Source organism: Vicugna pacos, chromosome 5, assembly GCF_048564905.1.
Source record: "Vicugna pacos chromosome 5, VicPac4, whole genome shotgun sequence".
NCBI lineage: Eukaryota > Metazoa > Chordata > Mammalia > Artiodactyla > Camelidae > Vicugna > Vicugna pacos.
This window is the reverse complement of record NC_132991.1, coordinates 63,371,760-63,386,902: the sequence shown is the minus strand read 5'-3', so window position 1 is coordinate 63,386,902 and position 15,143 is coordinate 63,371,760. Positions and strand designations below refer to the sequence as shown.

At 33.6% G+C, this 15,143-nt stretch overlaps 1 protein-coding gene across 12 annotated transcripts in view; it reads left to right on the top strand.

Annotated features, from left to right (window-relative positions):
- UNC80 (unc-80 homolog, NALCN channel complex subunit) overlaps positions 1-15,143 on the top strand; it is a 190,352-nt gene that overhangs the window by 60,816 nt on the left and 114,393 nt on the right. For all 12 annotated transcript variants that reach the window (XM_072961364.1, XM_072961363.1, XM_072961360.1 and 9 more), the window contains one exon: positions 3,663-3,835. In XM_072961364.1, the coding sequence (XP_072817465.1) occupies positions 3,663-3,835 (173 nt within the window). The remainder of the gene's footprint in view (positions 1-3,662; positions 3,836-15,143) is intronic.

The following is a 15,143-nucleotide window of genomic DNA, read 5'->3' as shown; positions in this document are numbered from 1 at the left end:
TTGCATATTGCCTGTTTCTTGATTTAAAGCTGTTAAAGAAAACAAATATCAAAGGTTTTCAATTTAAATGCAGTACCCAAACTTCATTGAACTAAGATAAAATGCAATAGCTGATAGAATTTTTTAACCTAAAAAATTATTCAACAAATGAAAAATACATCTGCTGAATATTTAGCAGAACTGAAATTACATTCAGAGAACAGCTATCTTTTTCTTCTGTTTCCCCATTCATTAAGAATATTTTATTATAGAAATCATGGATGATATTTCATTAATTAAAGTGGTGGATTTCTTCTCAACTAATCAGCAAACTTTACTGAATATCTTCTTTGTGCTCAGCTCTGCCGTGAGCTCTATGGGAAATGCTGCTTAAAGAAATACTTCATCTTGAAATGACGCTTTGGAGATTTAACAGCTTTTTAAAAATGCATTCTATGTAAATTATACCTCAGTAAATTTAATGTTAAAAAAAAAAACCCAGTAAATAAATGCAACTAAACCATGCTGAGACTAAAAAATTAATGATAGCCAAGGAAGCCAAGAGGCATCCTTACATTCTTGTAAGTTTATATAGAAGATAGACAAAGAAGAGGTACATTTTATAGGCAAATTACTTTATAACATTTCTTTTAGTATTACAACACGAAATGCAAAACTGCTCAAAAAGTTAGCAAATATATTGTTATCTATTACTGCTTTACGGGTACAATGGAAATTTTCCATTGTAAATAGCTTTTCCCTATGGCATGATCCTATGTCCTGGGCTCACAGGGTTCCACTGATCTTCTTATCTGTCATAAGGGTACATCATTCTGTGAAGGGCTCTTCATAGAATAGGTTCTTGCTGACAAAAGTTGTTTTGATCACTTCTCTCTTCACTATTTTGGTCATCATCCTTAGCTGCGTTCTTTCTGAAGTTCTTTTGATCAAAATGGCACTTTCTTTGGTGATATTGAATATATTTCTTTTAGAATTAATTATCTTGTCAAAAAATATTTAAAAAGATGTGGGACACTTACTCTTAATGCTTCTTTTAATAAAATGATGACAACTGTTTTTTAATAAATTGGTTAAATTAGAATAATTTTTTGACCATCCATCCTGTCTTATGTATTAGTTCTATTACAAATTTGAGAGTTACCACTTGATGCATCTTAATTATAGTAGGAAATAATGAAATGAGTGGATTCACTAAAAACAAAAATCTTATTATTTGGGATCTATCAAATTCAAAGTTTAAGTTTAAGTTTAAAGACTTAAGGCTATAATTTTATTTAATGGATGATATTTCCTGTGATATGTGTATGTATTAAAGGGCTGTATATAAATGATTAATGAAGTGATACATAGATAGGAAAAATAATAGGAAGTTGCCTGTTCTCATAGCTTTGGTAATGTCCAGTGAGTAAATACTGTATTGTCCAGGAAATATTTGTTCCTAATCTATAGCTTCTATGCCTTCTTTGTATCATTTGAAATTCTGTCTTTGGAATTTTTTCCATCTTCAGATTCTTCTTGAGCTACTTCCTTTTTTGCATTTGATACAATAACTGAAAAAAAAAATACTGAGGGTGCTGAACATAGAATTTTCAATATGGAATATTTGTACCTGAAAAGAAAACATACCCATACGGAATGAAATGTGGGAAATGTTGATAATGATATTTTAATTATTTTCTGAGCCATTTTGTATTCTTATGAAAATTTTCAAACATGGACAAAAAGTAAAAAGAATTTTCCAATAGATCCCAAGTATCCGTCACCCACTTGAAATAATGATAAAAAATTTTACAATTTGCTTCATCTTTTATTTTTGCAATGTGTTTTAGAACAAATTCCAGACACCACATCATTTCACACCTACATACTTCGGTACGATACTGTGACATTTTGAAAGTTGTTGACCAGGAATTGGTAATTGTGTGTCATGCCATATTTTTTTATCTTGTGGTAATAAAGTCGAAAGGAATCTGTTCCCCCAGCTTGAACTACTTCCAAAGGATGTGTTTTCTAAAAGAACAGGTGCCCACTTTTTTCCACTAGTAAATCTGTTGGCCGCCATCCCTTGGGTGGGACATACTCTCTTGGTAACTCAAGCTCATAACTGTAAATATGGCCCTTTTATCTACGATGAATGCAGATTATTAAAGGGGTAACTCCAACTCTGGATTTGATTTTTAAATGCAAATTTGCAAACATTAGTGTTTATTAACAGGGATAAATTATTCACCGTACATCCTGCAACCACCAGTGGTGACACACTGGTGTGTAGGGCACCTCAGTTGAGAGCAACAGTTACAAGAGCCACCTTTGTGCTAAGTGGCAGGTGGGCAAATGGGGCAGTGGGTGGGAGGGATAGGGTATTCTTGACAAAAGAGGGGAGAGATTCATTTCCTGTAATGGGATCTGTAACCTAGTGAGGACCAGGAGTTGGTAGCATTGCAAATAAATGGCATCAGCGCAGATTAAACCAAACACTAAATCAGCAACCTGGGAGTATATTCTTAGGTGTTGGAGGTACATTTCAGAATCATGGGAAGTAATTTGAGCTTGGTTTTAAAAAAAACTATATTCAATATTATTATCTTATACAAATTATACACACTTACACACACACACACACACACTAGAAGCACTATATATATATATATATATATATATATGCACACACACACACACACACATTTATAAATATATATATACTAGAAGCTATAGAAAAGCCATGAGATATTTAGGCTTTCTTAAAAGTACCTGGGGATTAAAAAAAAAAAATGAAAAACAATGCTTTGTATTATTCTTCCTTAATGTGTGATCCTTAGACTTTCTGTATTAAAATCATGTGGCATGTTTGTTAAAAATATACATCGCCCCCAGACCTATGGAATCAAAATCTCTAGCAATGGGACCTGATATTCTGCATGTTAAGAAGCTCCTTCTTGAGCTAGTGACTGATTCTCATTCGTAGGTAGCTTAACTATGGAAAAGTAAGTGAGGATGGGTCAGCGGTTCCCAAACCTCTGACCCCTATGTGGGGTCAGGCTGGTGGCATCATTATCATCTGTGAAGATTTACAAAGTGCAAAATCTTACATTCCTCTTCCAGAGACCCTGCTTCTGAAGTTCTGAATAAGATTCAGGAACTTCCCAGATAATTCTGATAAACAGCCATGTTTGGAGATCCTAGAATTAAATGAGCAACCTCTCAAGTCCTTTACAACTCTAATAGTCAGTGATTCTTTGCATTGTAGCTAAATTATCAAGATATTATCTTTGATATCAACTTTTCTGTAACAAATCCTTAATTGCACAGTGATTTTTGCATCTTCCATAAAAACAAGTTAGTTGTTGATTACTGGAAGAATTATTTTAAATAATCCTCTTAGCAATATTAGAGAGGAGATCTGGTGGCAAAATGATCAGACCCTATATTTAAATAGTTGTATAAAACCCCAAATTTACATATACTATGTGTCACCAGATTCCTAAAAGTCAAGATGTGTCCAAATCAAGCATTAGCTAGAGAGGAGGGAGATGTGGTCCAGGAAAATGTTCTCAGGCCAACAGTACAGAAAATGCATTGTTAAAACTTCAAAGCTCTGTTTTTAATTTATAACCATTATACTCTCTCTCCTTCATTCCTCCACCACGGGAAAACCCCTGCAGGTTGCCACAGTTTCGATGACCATCTGTCTTCCAACCAAGATGGCGGAAAAAGCAAAAATGTGGTGAATCTTGGAGCAATTCGACAAGGCATGAAGCGCTTTCAATTTCTGTTAAACTGCTGTGAGCCAGGGACAATTCCTGATGCATCTATCTTGGCAGCCGCCTTGGATCTTGTAAGTAGTTGGAAGAATCTGCCCACCGTGTCCCCGATTCCAGTTAATTCTGCTAATGGAGAAAAGGATAAATCCCTAATCCTAATCCTAACTGTGGGGTTATGTTTTGTGTTTTTGTTTTTCTCAGCATTAGTGGCAAAAGAATAAAAAAAAATGTAGTGAAGTGAGAGAAGAAAAGGAAGGGGGAAAAATCTTAGTAAATATATTCTGGGAAGTAGAATGTATAGTATCATGATTAAAAGTATATGAGGGTTCTGGAATGAGTCTGCTTGGGTTAAAATCACTCTGACATCTACTAGCTAAACTCTGTAAAGAGAGTAAAAGGAATAATGTTATGCCTACCTACTATGGCTACTGTGAGGATTAAATGAGATATTAGATAGAAAACCCTCATCACAATACCTGAAATATAGTAATTGCTCTATAAAGTAGGCCATTATTATTATATTATTGTTAGTTTTATGTCTGTCATGTTTTAGTCCTTTAAACTCTGACTTTGTTTAATTACCTATTATTGGAAGGAAAATATGAAACAAGGATCAATTGACATTAATTGTGCAGAAACATCTCAAACATCGTATGGCATTAAGCACACTTAAGAGATTCAAGGGTATAAAGTAGATCTTGCTTAGAAATTATTTTTGTCCAGTAAACAAGGCTCAGATGTCAGTTTTGAACTCAGTTTCTCAATTTCCTTTATTTACCTTCTGGTTTAATAAGCTCTTCATGCATTGCATAAATACTGGGTACAAAATTCCAAGTAAATATCAAGAAATAAAAGTCTCTTATTTTCTCATTTAAAAAAGAAAAGCTAAAATTGACATTTTTACAACAAAAAAATTTAAGCCTGTCTGTAAAATGATCCTTTTTTACAAAACATGAGTATGTGACCACTGGCCACTCATATTTTACCTCGTAAAATCGTCCAAACCTTGTAATATAATTCATGACATTTTTCTGTGACATTTATCATTTTTGCTCTTAGGATATTTAGTGACCAGCAAGGGAAGTAGCTTCACTGAAGCCTGAAATACCACTGTAATCACCCAAAATGATGATTTGTGGTTATATAAGATTGTTCAGTCAGTTTCCCATTCCTTAGTTTTGGCTTTTGCAAATATTTTTGTAAATTCCAAAATATTTAATGTGTATTGGTATATGCTACCATGACTATAAAATGAAGAGAGTCATGAGTCTCCAGGAGAGCTGAGGCTGGTGGCAGACAGACAAAGAACAAGGAGATACCTGTCTTAAGCAAGGGAGCTGAGAGGCCAGGAGCCAACTTCTCATTTTCTAAATGGGAAAGTGGTAACTAGCCTGTCACTCCTTTGAGTCATACGTGGCTCTTCTTAATCACATCTTGATCTATCTCAAAAGGAACAGATTAGAATAAATTAATGTAACAAATGAATAAGGAAAGGGCAAACGATTGAACATTTAAAAAATGAGTTAAGTACATCAACAGTTAGTTCACTGAAAATACTAAAGCCAATGAAGTATGTCCCATTGTATTTGCACTAAAGAAGTGCTCATTAAAATAACTATAAATTTCTATATTTTTGCTGTCAGATTTGCAATGATTAAAAAGTGTTATTAGCGAGGTATGAAATATCATGGTGTTAATAGCAGTGGAAGCAGTAGGCTTTGATTAGGGAACAGAAGGAAGTATTGGGAAAACAGAGTGATAGTGAGAGAGCAATAATGCTGAGCAGAGCCCTCCTTGGTTTCCTCCCTGAGTAGTTAGTAATTTGGGACTAGGTGTAGTCCTGGTGGAAGAGCAGTTCTCTACATACAAATATATCAAATGGAAAGGGTGGTAGAATTTGAAAGCCTGAAGTCAGTGAGACTTGTAAGATACTCACCGTATAATAACTGATTAATTAACTCAACCAGTGTCTATGGAAGGCTTCCTGTATGCCAGGCATGGTGCTAACTGTTAATGATAACACAACAGACCTCAACTAGAGAGCTTCACCTGTTTTGCAGCTTTCCTTGTGAAGATAATATTTGTATAGTGATCCATTTTCCAGACTTGGCGTATACAGCATTCTAAGGTTGATAAACTAATGATTAACATTTATTGTGTCCCTACTATGTTTTCAAAAAAAGAAAAATTAAATCTCAGAAAGACCAATGGGCCAGGGCTCAAAGCTAGAAAGAATAGAGCCAGGTTAGAACCCAGGTTTGTCTTCAGAGATCCTAAAATTTGTACTTCACCAAGTTGACTCACTCATGAAAAAAATTACGTGAGATCGCTATAAGAACTTAAAAACATAAAAATAATAAATTCTATATTTTATGCCTTATAGTTTAAATGTGATTAAGAAAGTGAAGATGACAGAAACTAGCTGAACAACTGTTAAATACACAGTAGCAGTTGTGCGTTAGAACTTTCTGGATAGTTCCAAACTTCAGTGCTATCAGGTCCATCTTTGTCTCAACCCTAAAGTCACAGATAGTTTGGAAAATTTTGAGACAGGCGAGACATTAAATTTCTCAAGCAACTGCCTGAATGTAAGGAAAACAGTAATAATGAATCATGCTATTTCAACTTATTGTTGAAAAATTCAGAGAAAGAGGCACAGCTGGACATACAAATCGGAACATGATAGGATAATAGTATTTGGACAATGATCAGTGAAATAAGCACCTGATGACAGAGGTGACAGATTGTCCTTCCCTCACTGGGAAGTCTCAGTCTCATTCTTTCAGAGATCCTGAGTGAAATCTCCACATGAACACACATCATGCAATGGACTCCATCAAGCCAGTCTTTTCATTCATACTTTGCTCAAGGTCATGTAAGCCAGTCAAAGCAAAAACTGGGCTCAGAGCAGAATCATCTGATTCTATTCAGGACTCTTTTAGCAATATCGTATACTTTTTTCTGTAAAAAAAATTACTTAGGTAAATCAGAATATCCCTTGATACATTGAAAATGCACTTAGAGGTATATGATCTCCATAATAAAGAAGACTGTGAATGATTTCTAATGGTCCAAAAGCATTTGAATCTTGAAAAACGGTCACATGAATTCATGAATTCGTAATAGAAAAATACAGAGGATTTTTAATTTTGAGGATTCACACCACACATTCTCCCTCTAAAGCAGTGATTTTTAGTATTCTGGAGACATAAACTCTTTCAGAATTGAATGAAAGCTATGGAGAGAAGTGCATTTATAGACAAAATTGAGCCTTATACTATCAGAAGTTTCATGGACAACACCCCAAAACCCATCCATGAAACTAAAAATGAAAAGAACACAATCTCAGTTATTTAATGTATTATCACTGGCAAAAGGGACTCTCTAATAAAATAATTGGAATAATTTCATTAACCTTTATTGATGATACAACAACAGAAGGAAATAGAAATAGAAACTTAAAGATTAATATAAGACATGTGGGCATGGAAGAAACAGGAGGCTTGTCATGAAATGAGAAATACATGTTTGGAGATTAAAAAAATAATCCCAGTAGAACAAATTAATACTGGTTTCTGAAAGGAGATTATTATAAAAGGAATATTGATGAATACTTTAATCAGTTTCTTGAGTGTTGAGATTTCATTCCCTCTCATCAGATGGTACCACCTATATGATTCTCAACTGCTGTAATGCTTAGAGTTTCCAAGGAGATGTCATATGTGGGATTTCCTAATAGAAATACACTCTATTCCTGATTGTAGCTTGACTCCTACCATTAAGTTGGGCTGAATTCCGTAGAAAACTTTAAATTTGTTTTACTTCCCCAAAATAAGACTATGGCCAGATAATTACCAGACCACTAGATTCTCCTTTCTTCCTTTCCTGTAGAACCTACTCTGGCCCTGCTTGACCTTCTCAATCTTATTAATTTCTTTTTTTAAGATAGTTTTATTAAATTTGGGAGGGGTAATTAGGTTTGTTTGTTTGTTTATTATTGGTTTGTTTATTTTTAGTGGAGATACTGGGGATTGAACCCAGGACCTCGTGCATGCTAAGCATACACTCTACCACTTAAGCTGTACCCTATCCCCTTCAATCTTATTAATTTCATTGGAAGATGTAAAATAAAGGAGGTTTGATGCTTATAAGCAGTGTCTTTGAGCCTTGAAGCAAAGAGGTATTTTCTGATCAATATAGATGTCCAATGATGAAGCAGATACTTTGGGAAGTAATGAGTTCTTTGTTATTGCGCTGGGTTCAATGGGGACAAGTATACAGGAGGACTCAAGAGGTGAGTGGTTAGTATGAGCTGCTTTCATATCTGAGCGTCTTTGATTCTAGGTTAAGGCCAAGGAGTGTCCAGAGGTCAGAATCAGTCAAGATTTAAAGGAGACAAAGAGAGAAAATCCAAGTAGACCTGGCCAGTTGAATAAAAGGGATAGGTGATGATGGTGGTGATGGTCGTCATGGTGGTGGTGATGGCAGTGGCAGTGGTGGCAGGGGTGATGGTAGAAGGTAACAAAAGTAACATTTTCATTATATGTCATAGTTTATAAAGCACCTTCATATTCATCATCTTATTTGTTGATATAAGAGAAAAGGGTCAAGCCAGAAAATGGTCCCCAAATAAGGGCACACTTAAACTTAGTTTCTCAGGTATAGAAAAGTGAAGGAACTGAAGTCACTGGTGAATGCTGGCAAGCCGACTGAGAGGAAGGAAAATGTAGCTGCACGTCCGATGTGTTTGAATCAAAGTAGCATTCTGTGTTTGCTGTCATTTGCACGGGTGTGGGAACTGCAGTTTTCCATGCCTGTGGATTTGGGTCAGGAGCTCCTCAAAGTGCTCTTTCACAGATACTTCTATTAACTGTATTGTTAGCTTCTGTATCTGCTGTATTTGGTTTCACTTAATGTCTGTTCTCATCTGCTTCCTGACTTTCAGACATGCTTCACTTTTAAATGTTTTATATGTTTTCCAGTGCATTTGTGGTTTTAGTCATATGTGTGTGTGTGTAAATACAGATAGATAGAAATATGAAAATAGAAATAGATATAGATATAGAATTAAGTATAGAAATAAATGACATGGATAGATTGATGATAGGTAGATGGATATAGATGTCAGACAGATACACAGATGCAGATATAGATTCAGATATGGATGTAGATACAGATACAGACATAGGCATAGATTCTGCCATTTCATCAGATAGAATTTGGGAGACGAGGGGAAAAATGAACATGTTCAATAGAAATAGATATAGATATAGAATTAAGTATAGAAATAAATGACATGGATAGATTGATGATAGGTAGATGGATATAGATGTCAGACAGATACACAGATGCAGATATAGATTCAGATATGGATGTAGATACAGATACAGACATAGGCATAGATTCTGCCATTTCATCAGATAGAATTTGGGAGACGAGGGGAAAAATGAACATGTTCAGCTCATCATCATATTCCAGTCCAACAATTTCTTCTATCTCTCTTTTATTGTTTCTTTTGTTGGATGTCTCATTCATTTTGTAACTGCAGCTTAAATACAGTGTTTGCATTATGATGTAAATTTATTTCAGGACAGTTTTCATTGTTTTGTTGCCTTAATCATCAAATTAAAATGTGATTTTTTTTGAGTTTACAACTTTCTTCAGTATTAAAAAGTATTATTAAATGAAAGAAATACTAGAAATGTCAGTCAGTGTTCAGTCTTGCCCGTCTTGTTTGTTTTAAACAGTCCTCTGGTCATTTTTGCCACGATTATGAAGGGATAATTAGTTTAGTTTTCGGTTCAGCATAGCAGCTCCTCACACTCTTTCTCTTTAGTATACATTTAATAAATGTGCCCGTAAGGCATTTTTAAAAAGATATATTTTAGAAAGGACTCCTTTCATCTTTAGGTTTACATAATATACAAGCACAAAGACAGAAAAGTTAAACAATTCGAACAAAAGGCATTTCTGTCTGTTTTCTATATATTTCAGGTGAAATAATCTATCCTTTTTCATCCAATTGAATATGAAACATGTACAGACATAGTGATATCTAATTTACTGGTAATGTATTAGCATGAATAACACTTACAATGATGTCAGGTTGCTTTAGGAACAATTCTACGAGTATAAGAGAATCAATGGGATCATATACTTCTCCCTAGTCTGTGGATGGGGAAAACCTAATTCATGTTAAACCATGTAACTTCACAAATAGACAGCATTAGGAGAAATGGTTATATAATTTTTATCCAAACTGGGACATTTTTGAGAATTAAAGGGGGTGCTAGCAATTGTACCAGTTAAATAGACATAAACTAGAACTTCCCTGGGGTAAAAAATGAGATACTTGGTTACCATATAGCCATACTTTCTGGTTTATTGCATCCAATTTAACCTGCACTGGGGCTTAGCATCACAAGACTACTTGGTGGTCAGTGGAAATTAGCTTTTTTCTCAGGAAGATTGGAATATGTGCATACAAGGAACAATTAAAGCAAAATAATACTGTATTCTCTTTTGAATCATAAGGAAAGTTGAAATAATCCAGTAATAACCAAAACTAAATTATCAAATTATTCACTTAATTCTAGTGGTACTCCTATATTATTGAATTGAAAAATTCTAACTATTAAATGTAGCATAAAGAATATATGTCATAAATATGCAGGGTTTAAAGAAAAAAATAAATAGGACATTTCCAGTTTCTTTACAGTCCCCTCTATCCCCCTCCCTAGTCACTCACCCCTACCTCCCAGACAACACTGCTGTCTTGAAACTTGTTTTAATCTTTCCTGTGCTTGCTTTATTTTACTACTTGAGTTTGTGTCCCTAGGGAATATCTTATTTGGTTTAGTTTCTTTATGCTGTATTTTAATGAAGAGAAAATTTTAATTTAAAGTAATATAAATCATCAAAATTTTCTCTCATGTCTTTTAAAGAAATTCCAAGGTAGTAAATGCATCTTACATTTTCCTCTAAAACTTCTAAAGTTTGCATTTCACATTTAAGTCTTTAATTAGAGTTTACTGTGTGAATGATATAAAATAGGAATTTGTTTTCTTTATTTCCTTTCTTTATATGAGAAAAATTACCCTACCTTAATACATTGACTAATTCATACTTTATTGTCTGATGTGCAATGCCATCTTAATCATGTGTCAGGTTTCCTACATACGTGGATGTGATTCTCAGTTTTTTTCTGTGAACTATGAGTTAATCTACTGTCTTAATAGCTCAGATTTTGAGCATCACCTAGGCTATTCCTGGCTTTCTGTTCTTCTATGTGAATTTTATAATTAGCTTATCAGTTTCCATGAAAATCCTTTGAGTTATTCTTGGAATTAGATAAATTTAGATATAATTAAAATTCAAATTGAAACTCAGATCTGAATTGATTATTCAAAAGTTCTGTTTCTTCCTGAGTCTAAGTAATTTTAATTTTTTTAGTAATTTGTCAGTTTTACCTACATTTTCATGTTTATTAACCTAAAATTGATCATCACATTTTCTTATTAGTTCTTAATCTTTGCAGCATCTGTGGTTATTTTATCTGTTTTTATTCCTAAAATTGTTTCCTTTTTCACCCTTGATTACGCTTGCCAGATGTCTGTCAATTTCATTAGTGTTTTTTAGTGACTTTGTTGATTCTCTCTATTGTATCTTTGTTTCTAATTCATTAATTTCTGCTCTTATTTTTATTATTTCCTTCATCTTGCTTTTGATTCATTGTACTATTCTTTAGCTTATTAGTTGATTGCTCAGTTCATAATTTTTATTTTTTGTTCAAAACTGAGCTTTTAGCTATTAATTTCCCACCAAGTACTGCTTTAACTATATGCCATACATTTTGACAGGTAGTATTTTTGTTATAACTTAAGTCCTTTTTAATTCCTTTAATAATTTCCTTTTCTGTGAGTTATTTAAATATCTGTGTGTTTCATTTTATAAATTCCAGGATTTTGTTAGCTGTCTATTTGTTATTGAGTTCTAACTTCATTTTCAGACATTGATTCTTTGGAATTAATTTAGACTTGCTTTATGAACCAGAGCATTATTAATTTTCATAAATGTTCCATGTGTGGTTGAAAAGAATGTGCATTACCTAATTGTTGGGCACACATAGTGGCTTTTCTTTCCTTTTTTTTTTTTTTTTGAATTGAAGTATAGTTGACCTATAATATCATATTAGTTCCATGTATACAACAAGGTGATTAGGCATTTATGTGTACTATGAACTGTTCACCATAAGTCTAGTAGCCATCTGTCACCATACAAAGTTATTACAATATTATTGACAGTATTCCTTATTTTGTACATTATATCCTTATGACTTATTTATTTTATAACTGGAGATTTGGACCTTTTAATCCCCTTCACCTATTTCACCCAAACCCAACTCCCTATCTCCCCTGTCCACCCCAGCCCCACCTCTGGCAACCACCAGTTTGTTATCTCTGTCTGTGAGTCTGTTTCTGTTTTGTTTTGTTTGTTCATTTTTTGGTTTGTTTTCAGGTTCCATGTATCAGTGAAATCATGCAGTATTTGTCTTTCTCTGTCTAACTTATTTCACTTAGCATAATAGCCTCTAGTCCATCCAGGTATAGTGCTTTATATTCACATCTTCTACATCCTTATTTTTTTTCCTTCACGGTTTAATCTGTCAATTACTATTATGTTAAAATCTCCACTATAATGACAAATTTGGCCATGTATACTTGTGGTTTCACCAATTTTTGTTTATTTATTTAGAGGTAGACAGTTTAGAAGTGTGACGTGTATCTGGTGCTATAAATCTTTTATCACTACCTAGTGACCCAGTTTATTTCTGATATATATAAGATATATTTTTCTTTATTACTAATGCAGCTGAAACAATTTTATTAGGTTAGCATTGGCCTGGTATGTCTTTTTGCCAATTCTTTCAACTTTTCTACATCTTTGTGTTTTAGGTATATCTCTTATAAAAAGTGAATATTTAAATTTTTATACTGTTTTAAACATCTTTTTCCCCTAGAAAATTTAGAACATTTACACACAGATTATGATTACTGATAAAGATTTATTTCTGTCCTCTTCTACCTATTTATCATATTTTTTCACTATTGTGTGTTCTTACTTCCACTTCATGCCTTCTTTCAAATTGTGTTGGATTGTGTTTTATTTCTCTTGCTTTAATTTTGTTTAGCTTTGTTTTACTCATTTTCCTTGATTAGTTTGGAAATTATTATATTATTATTATATTTTTAAAAATTACATATATATTAACTAAATGAAGTCTAAAATTAATGGATATCTTTACACTTCTTTCAAACATTAAAAGACTGTAGAAGGCTTTAACCCCAACTGTTTTTCAAGATTGAGTTCTATTTTGTTTTTGTTTTAACATTGGCAAAGTAGACATTATTTTTATTGATTTCTTTAGGAAAACTATTTTAATATTTGCCCTAAATCTTAGCATGGTTTTGCTCACCATTTCTCCTTGCATCTCAGACACTCCCTTCTAAGGTCTGTGTCTTTCTTCTGAAGGAAACCTTTCAAATGTTTCTTTGGTGATGATCAACTGGATGTAGCTCTGTCAGCTACAGTTTACTTGAAAATGTCTTTATTTTTCTCTACTCATTGAAAGATAGCTTTGATAGAATTATAATTATAGGCTAACATTTTCTTGCTATACTTCAAAGAGGTTATTCCCTTCTCTTCTGGTTTAATAGTCGTTCCTTTACAGGTAATCTGTCTCCTGTAATCCCTTCTCCCAGTTGCTTTTAATATCTTCTCTTTATTGTTGATACTTTGCAATTTCACTTAAATGTTTCTAGCCTGTTTCTCTGATTTGAGGTTTATTAAGTCCTTGACTCATGTATTGGCATATTACATCCACTCTGAAAATTATTCAGTTATTTTCTCTTCAAAGATTGTATCTTTTGCATTTTCTCTAATCTTTACTTCTACAAATTGAAAAGATGAATGATAGATCTTCTCAGTTTATCCTCTGTTTTTGACAACCCCTCTTTCATGTTTTTCATTTCTTTGTCTCTTCCTATGCTGTATCCTGGATAATTTTCTGAGGTATATCTTCCATTATGTCTAATCCCATAATTCTGGATAATTTTCTGAGGTATATCTTCCATTATGTCTAATCCCATGATTCTTAACCAGAGATAATTTTGCCTACCAGGGGACATTTGGCAATGTCTGGAGGAATTTTTGATTGTCACAACCTGGGGATTACTATTTGCATCCAGTTGATGGATAACAAAGATGCTGATAAACATCTCATAATACATAGTGTACCCTTCACAAAAAAGAATTACCTGGCCAAAATAGTCAATAGTGCTGAAGTTGAAAAAACTTGATCTAATCTGTATTTTAATCTATCTATTGAGTTTTCAATTTCAAGTACTACATCTTTATTTATAAAAGTTCTATTTAATCCTTGTTTTAAAACTGCCTGGTCAACTTTGATAATCTAACTTCTTCTACTTTTAATACATTAATCTTTAAATGCATGGATATTCTGTGATTCAATAATTGCAGTCTTTGTGGGTCTGATTCTGCACTTTGTTGTTTCTGCTGACTCTTACTCATGGTGGATTTTTTAAATGTATTTTTAATGTGAGCTTAACTCCTTGAAACTTTATCTGTGTAAATTCTCTAAGATCTGTGTTAGGAGTGTTATTCAGTGAATCAGCAGTATTAGCATCATCTGTGAGCTTGCTAGAGATACAAATTTTCAGGCCCTGCAGCAGATCTGAATCAGATCTGAGAATGGGGCCAAAGGATCTATTTTATCCATATTCCCAAGTGACTCATGCATACTCAAGTTTGAAGATTTGAGAAGCACTGATTTAAAGTATTCCTCCAGAGAGGATTTCCATTTCTTTTCTCAGGCACCTAGGAACATCACCAACCCGAGATCATTTTTAAAACATTTTTTGGGGGCAAGGAACATGGAAATAGTGCACATTCTAGTTGAAACTGATACGAGAATGTTCAGTTTTGATTAGGAATTCTCGTTTAAGACTTTTTTTTCTTTTTCTTTTTTCTGTCCTACCCAGAGCCAAGCCTAGTCGTGCATGCCTGCTTCTGTGGGTCAGATAGTTCTGTTTTCACGTACTGAAGGTGGCTCTCACCTGGAATAGTAGCATTATATTAGAATGTATGGCCCGATCTCCCATTCTGCTGGAACCTAGTGGTCTTGCCATAGTCAATAGAAACACTTGGAGCAAATATTCCTACACTATCTCGCATCTCTCCCCCTACCTTCAACCCAGAATTGCACTTCCTTGTAATTTCTACTCTCCAATGATCTATCTCTTGTTAGAAACAAAAGCAAAAACAATGTGAAAAAATTTTGGCTATTTTATCCAGCATTTTTAG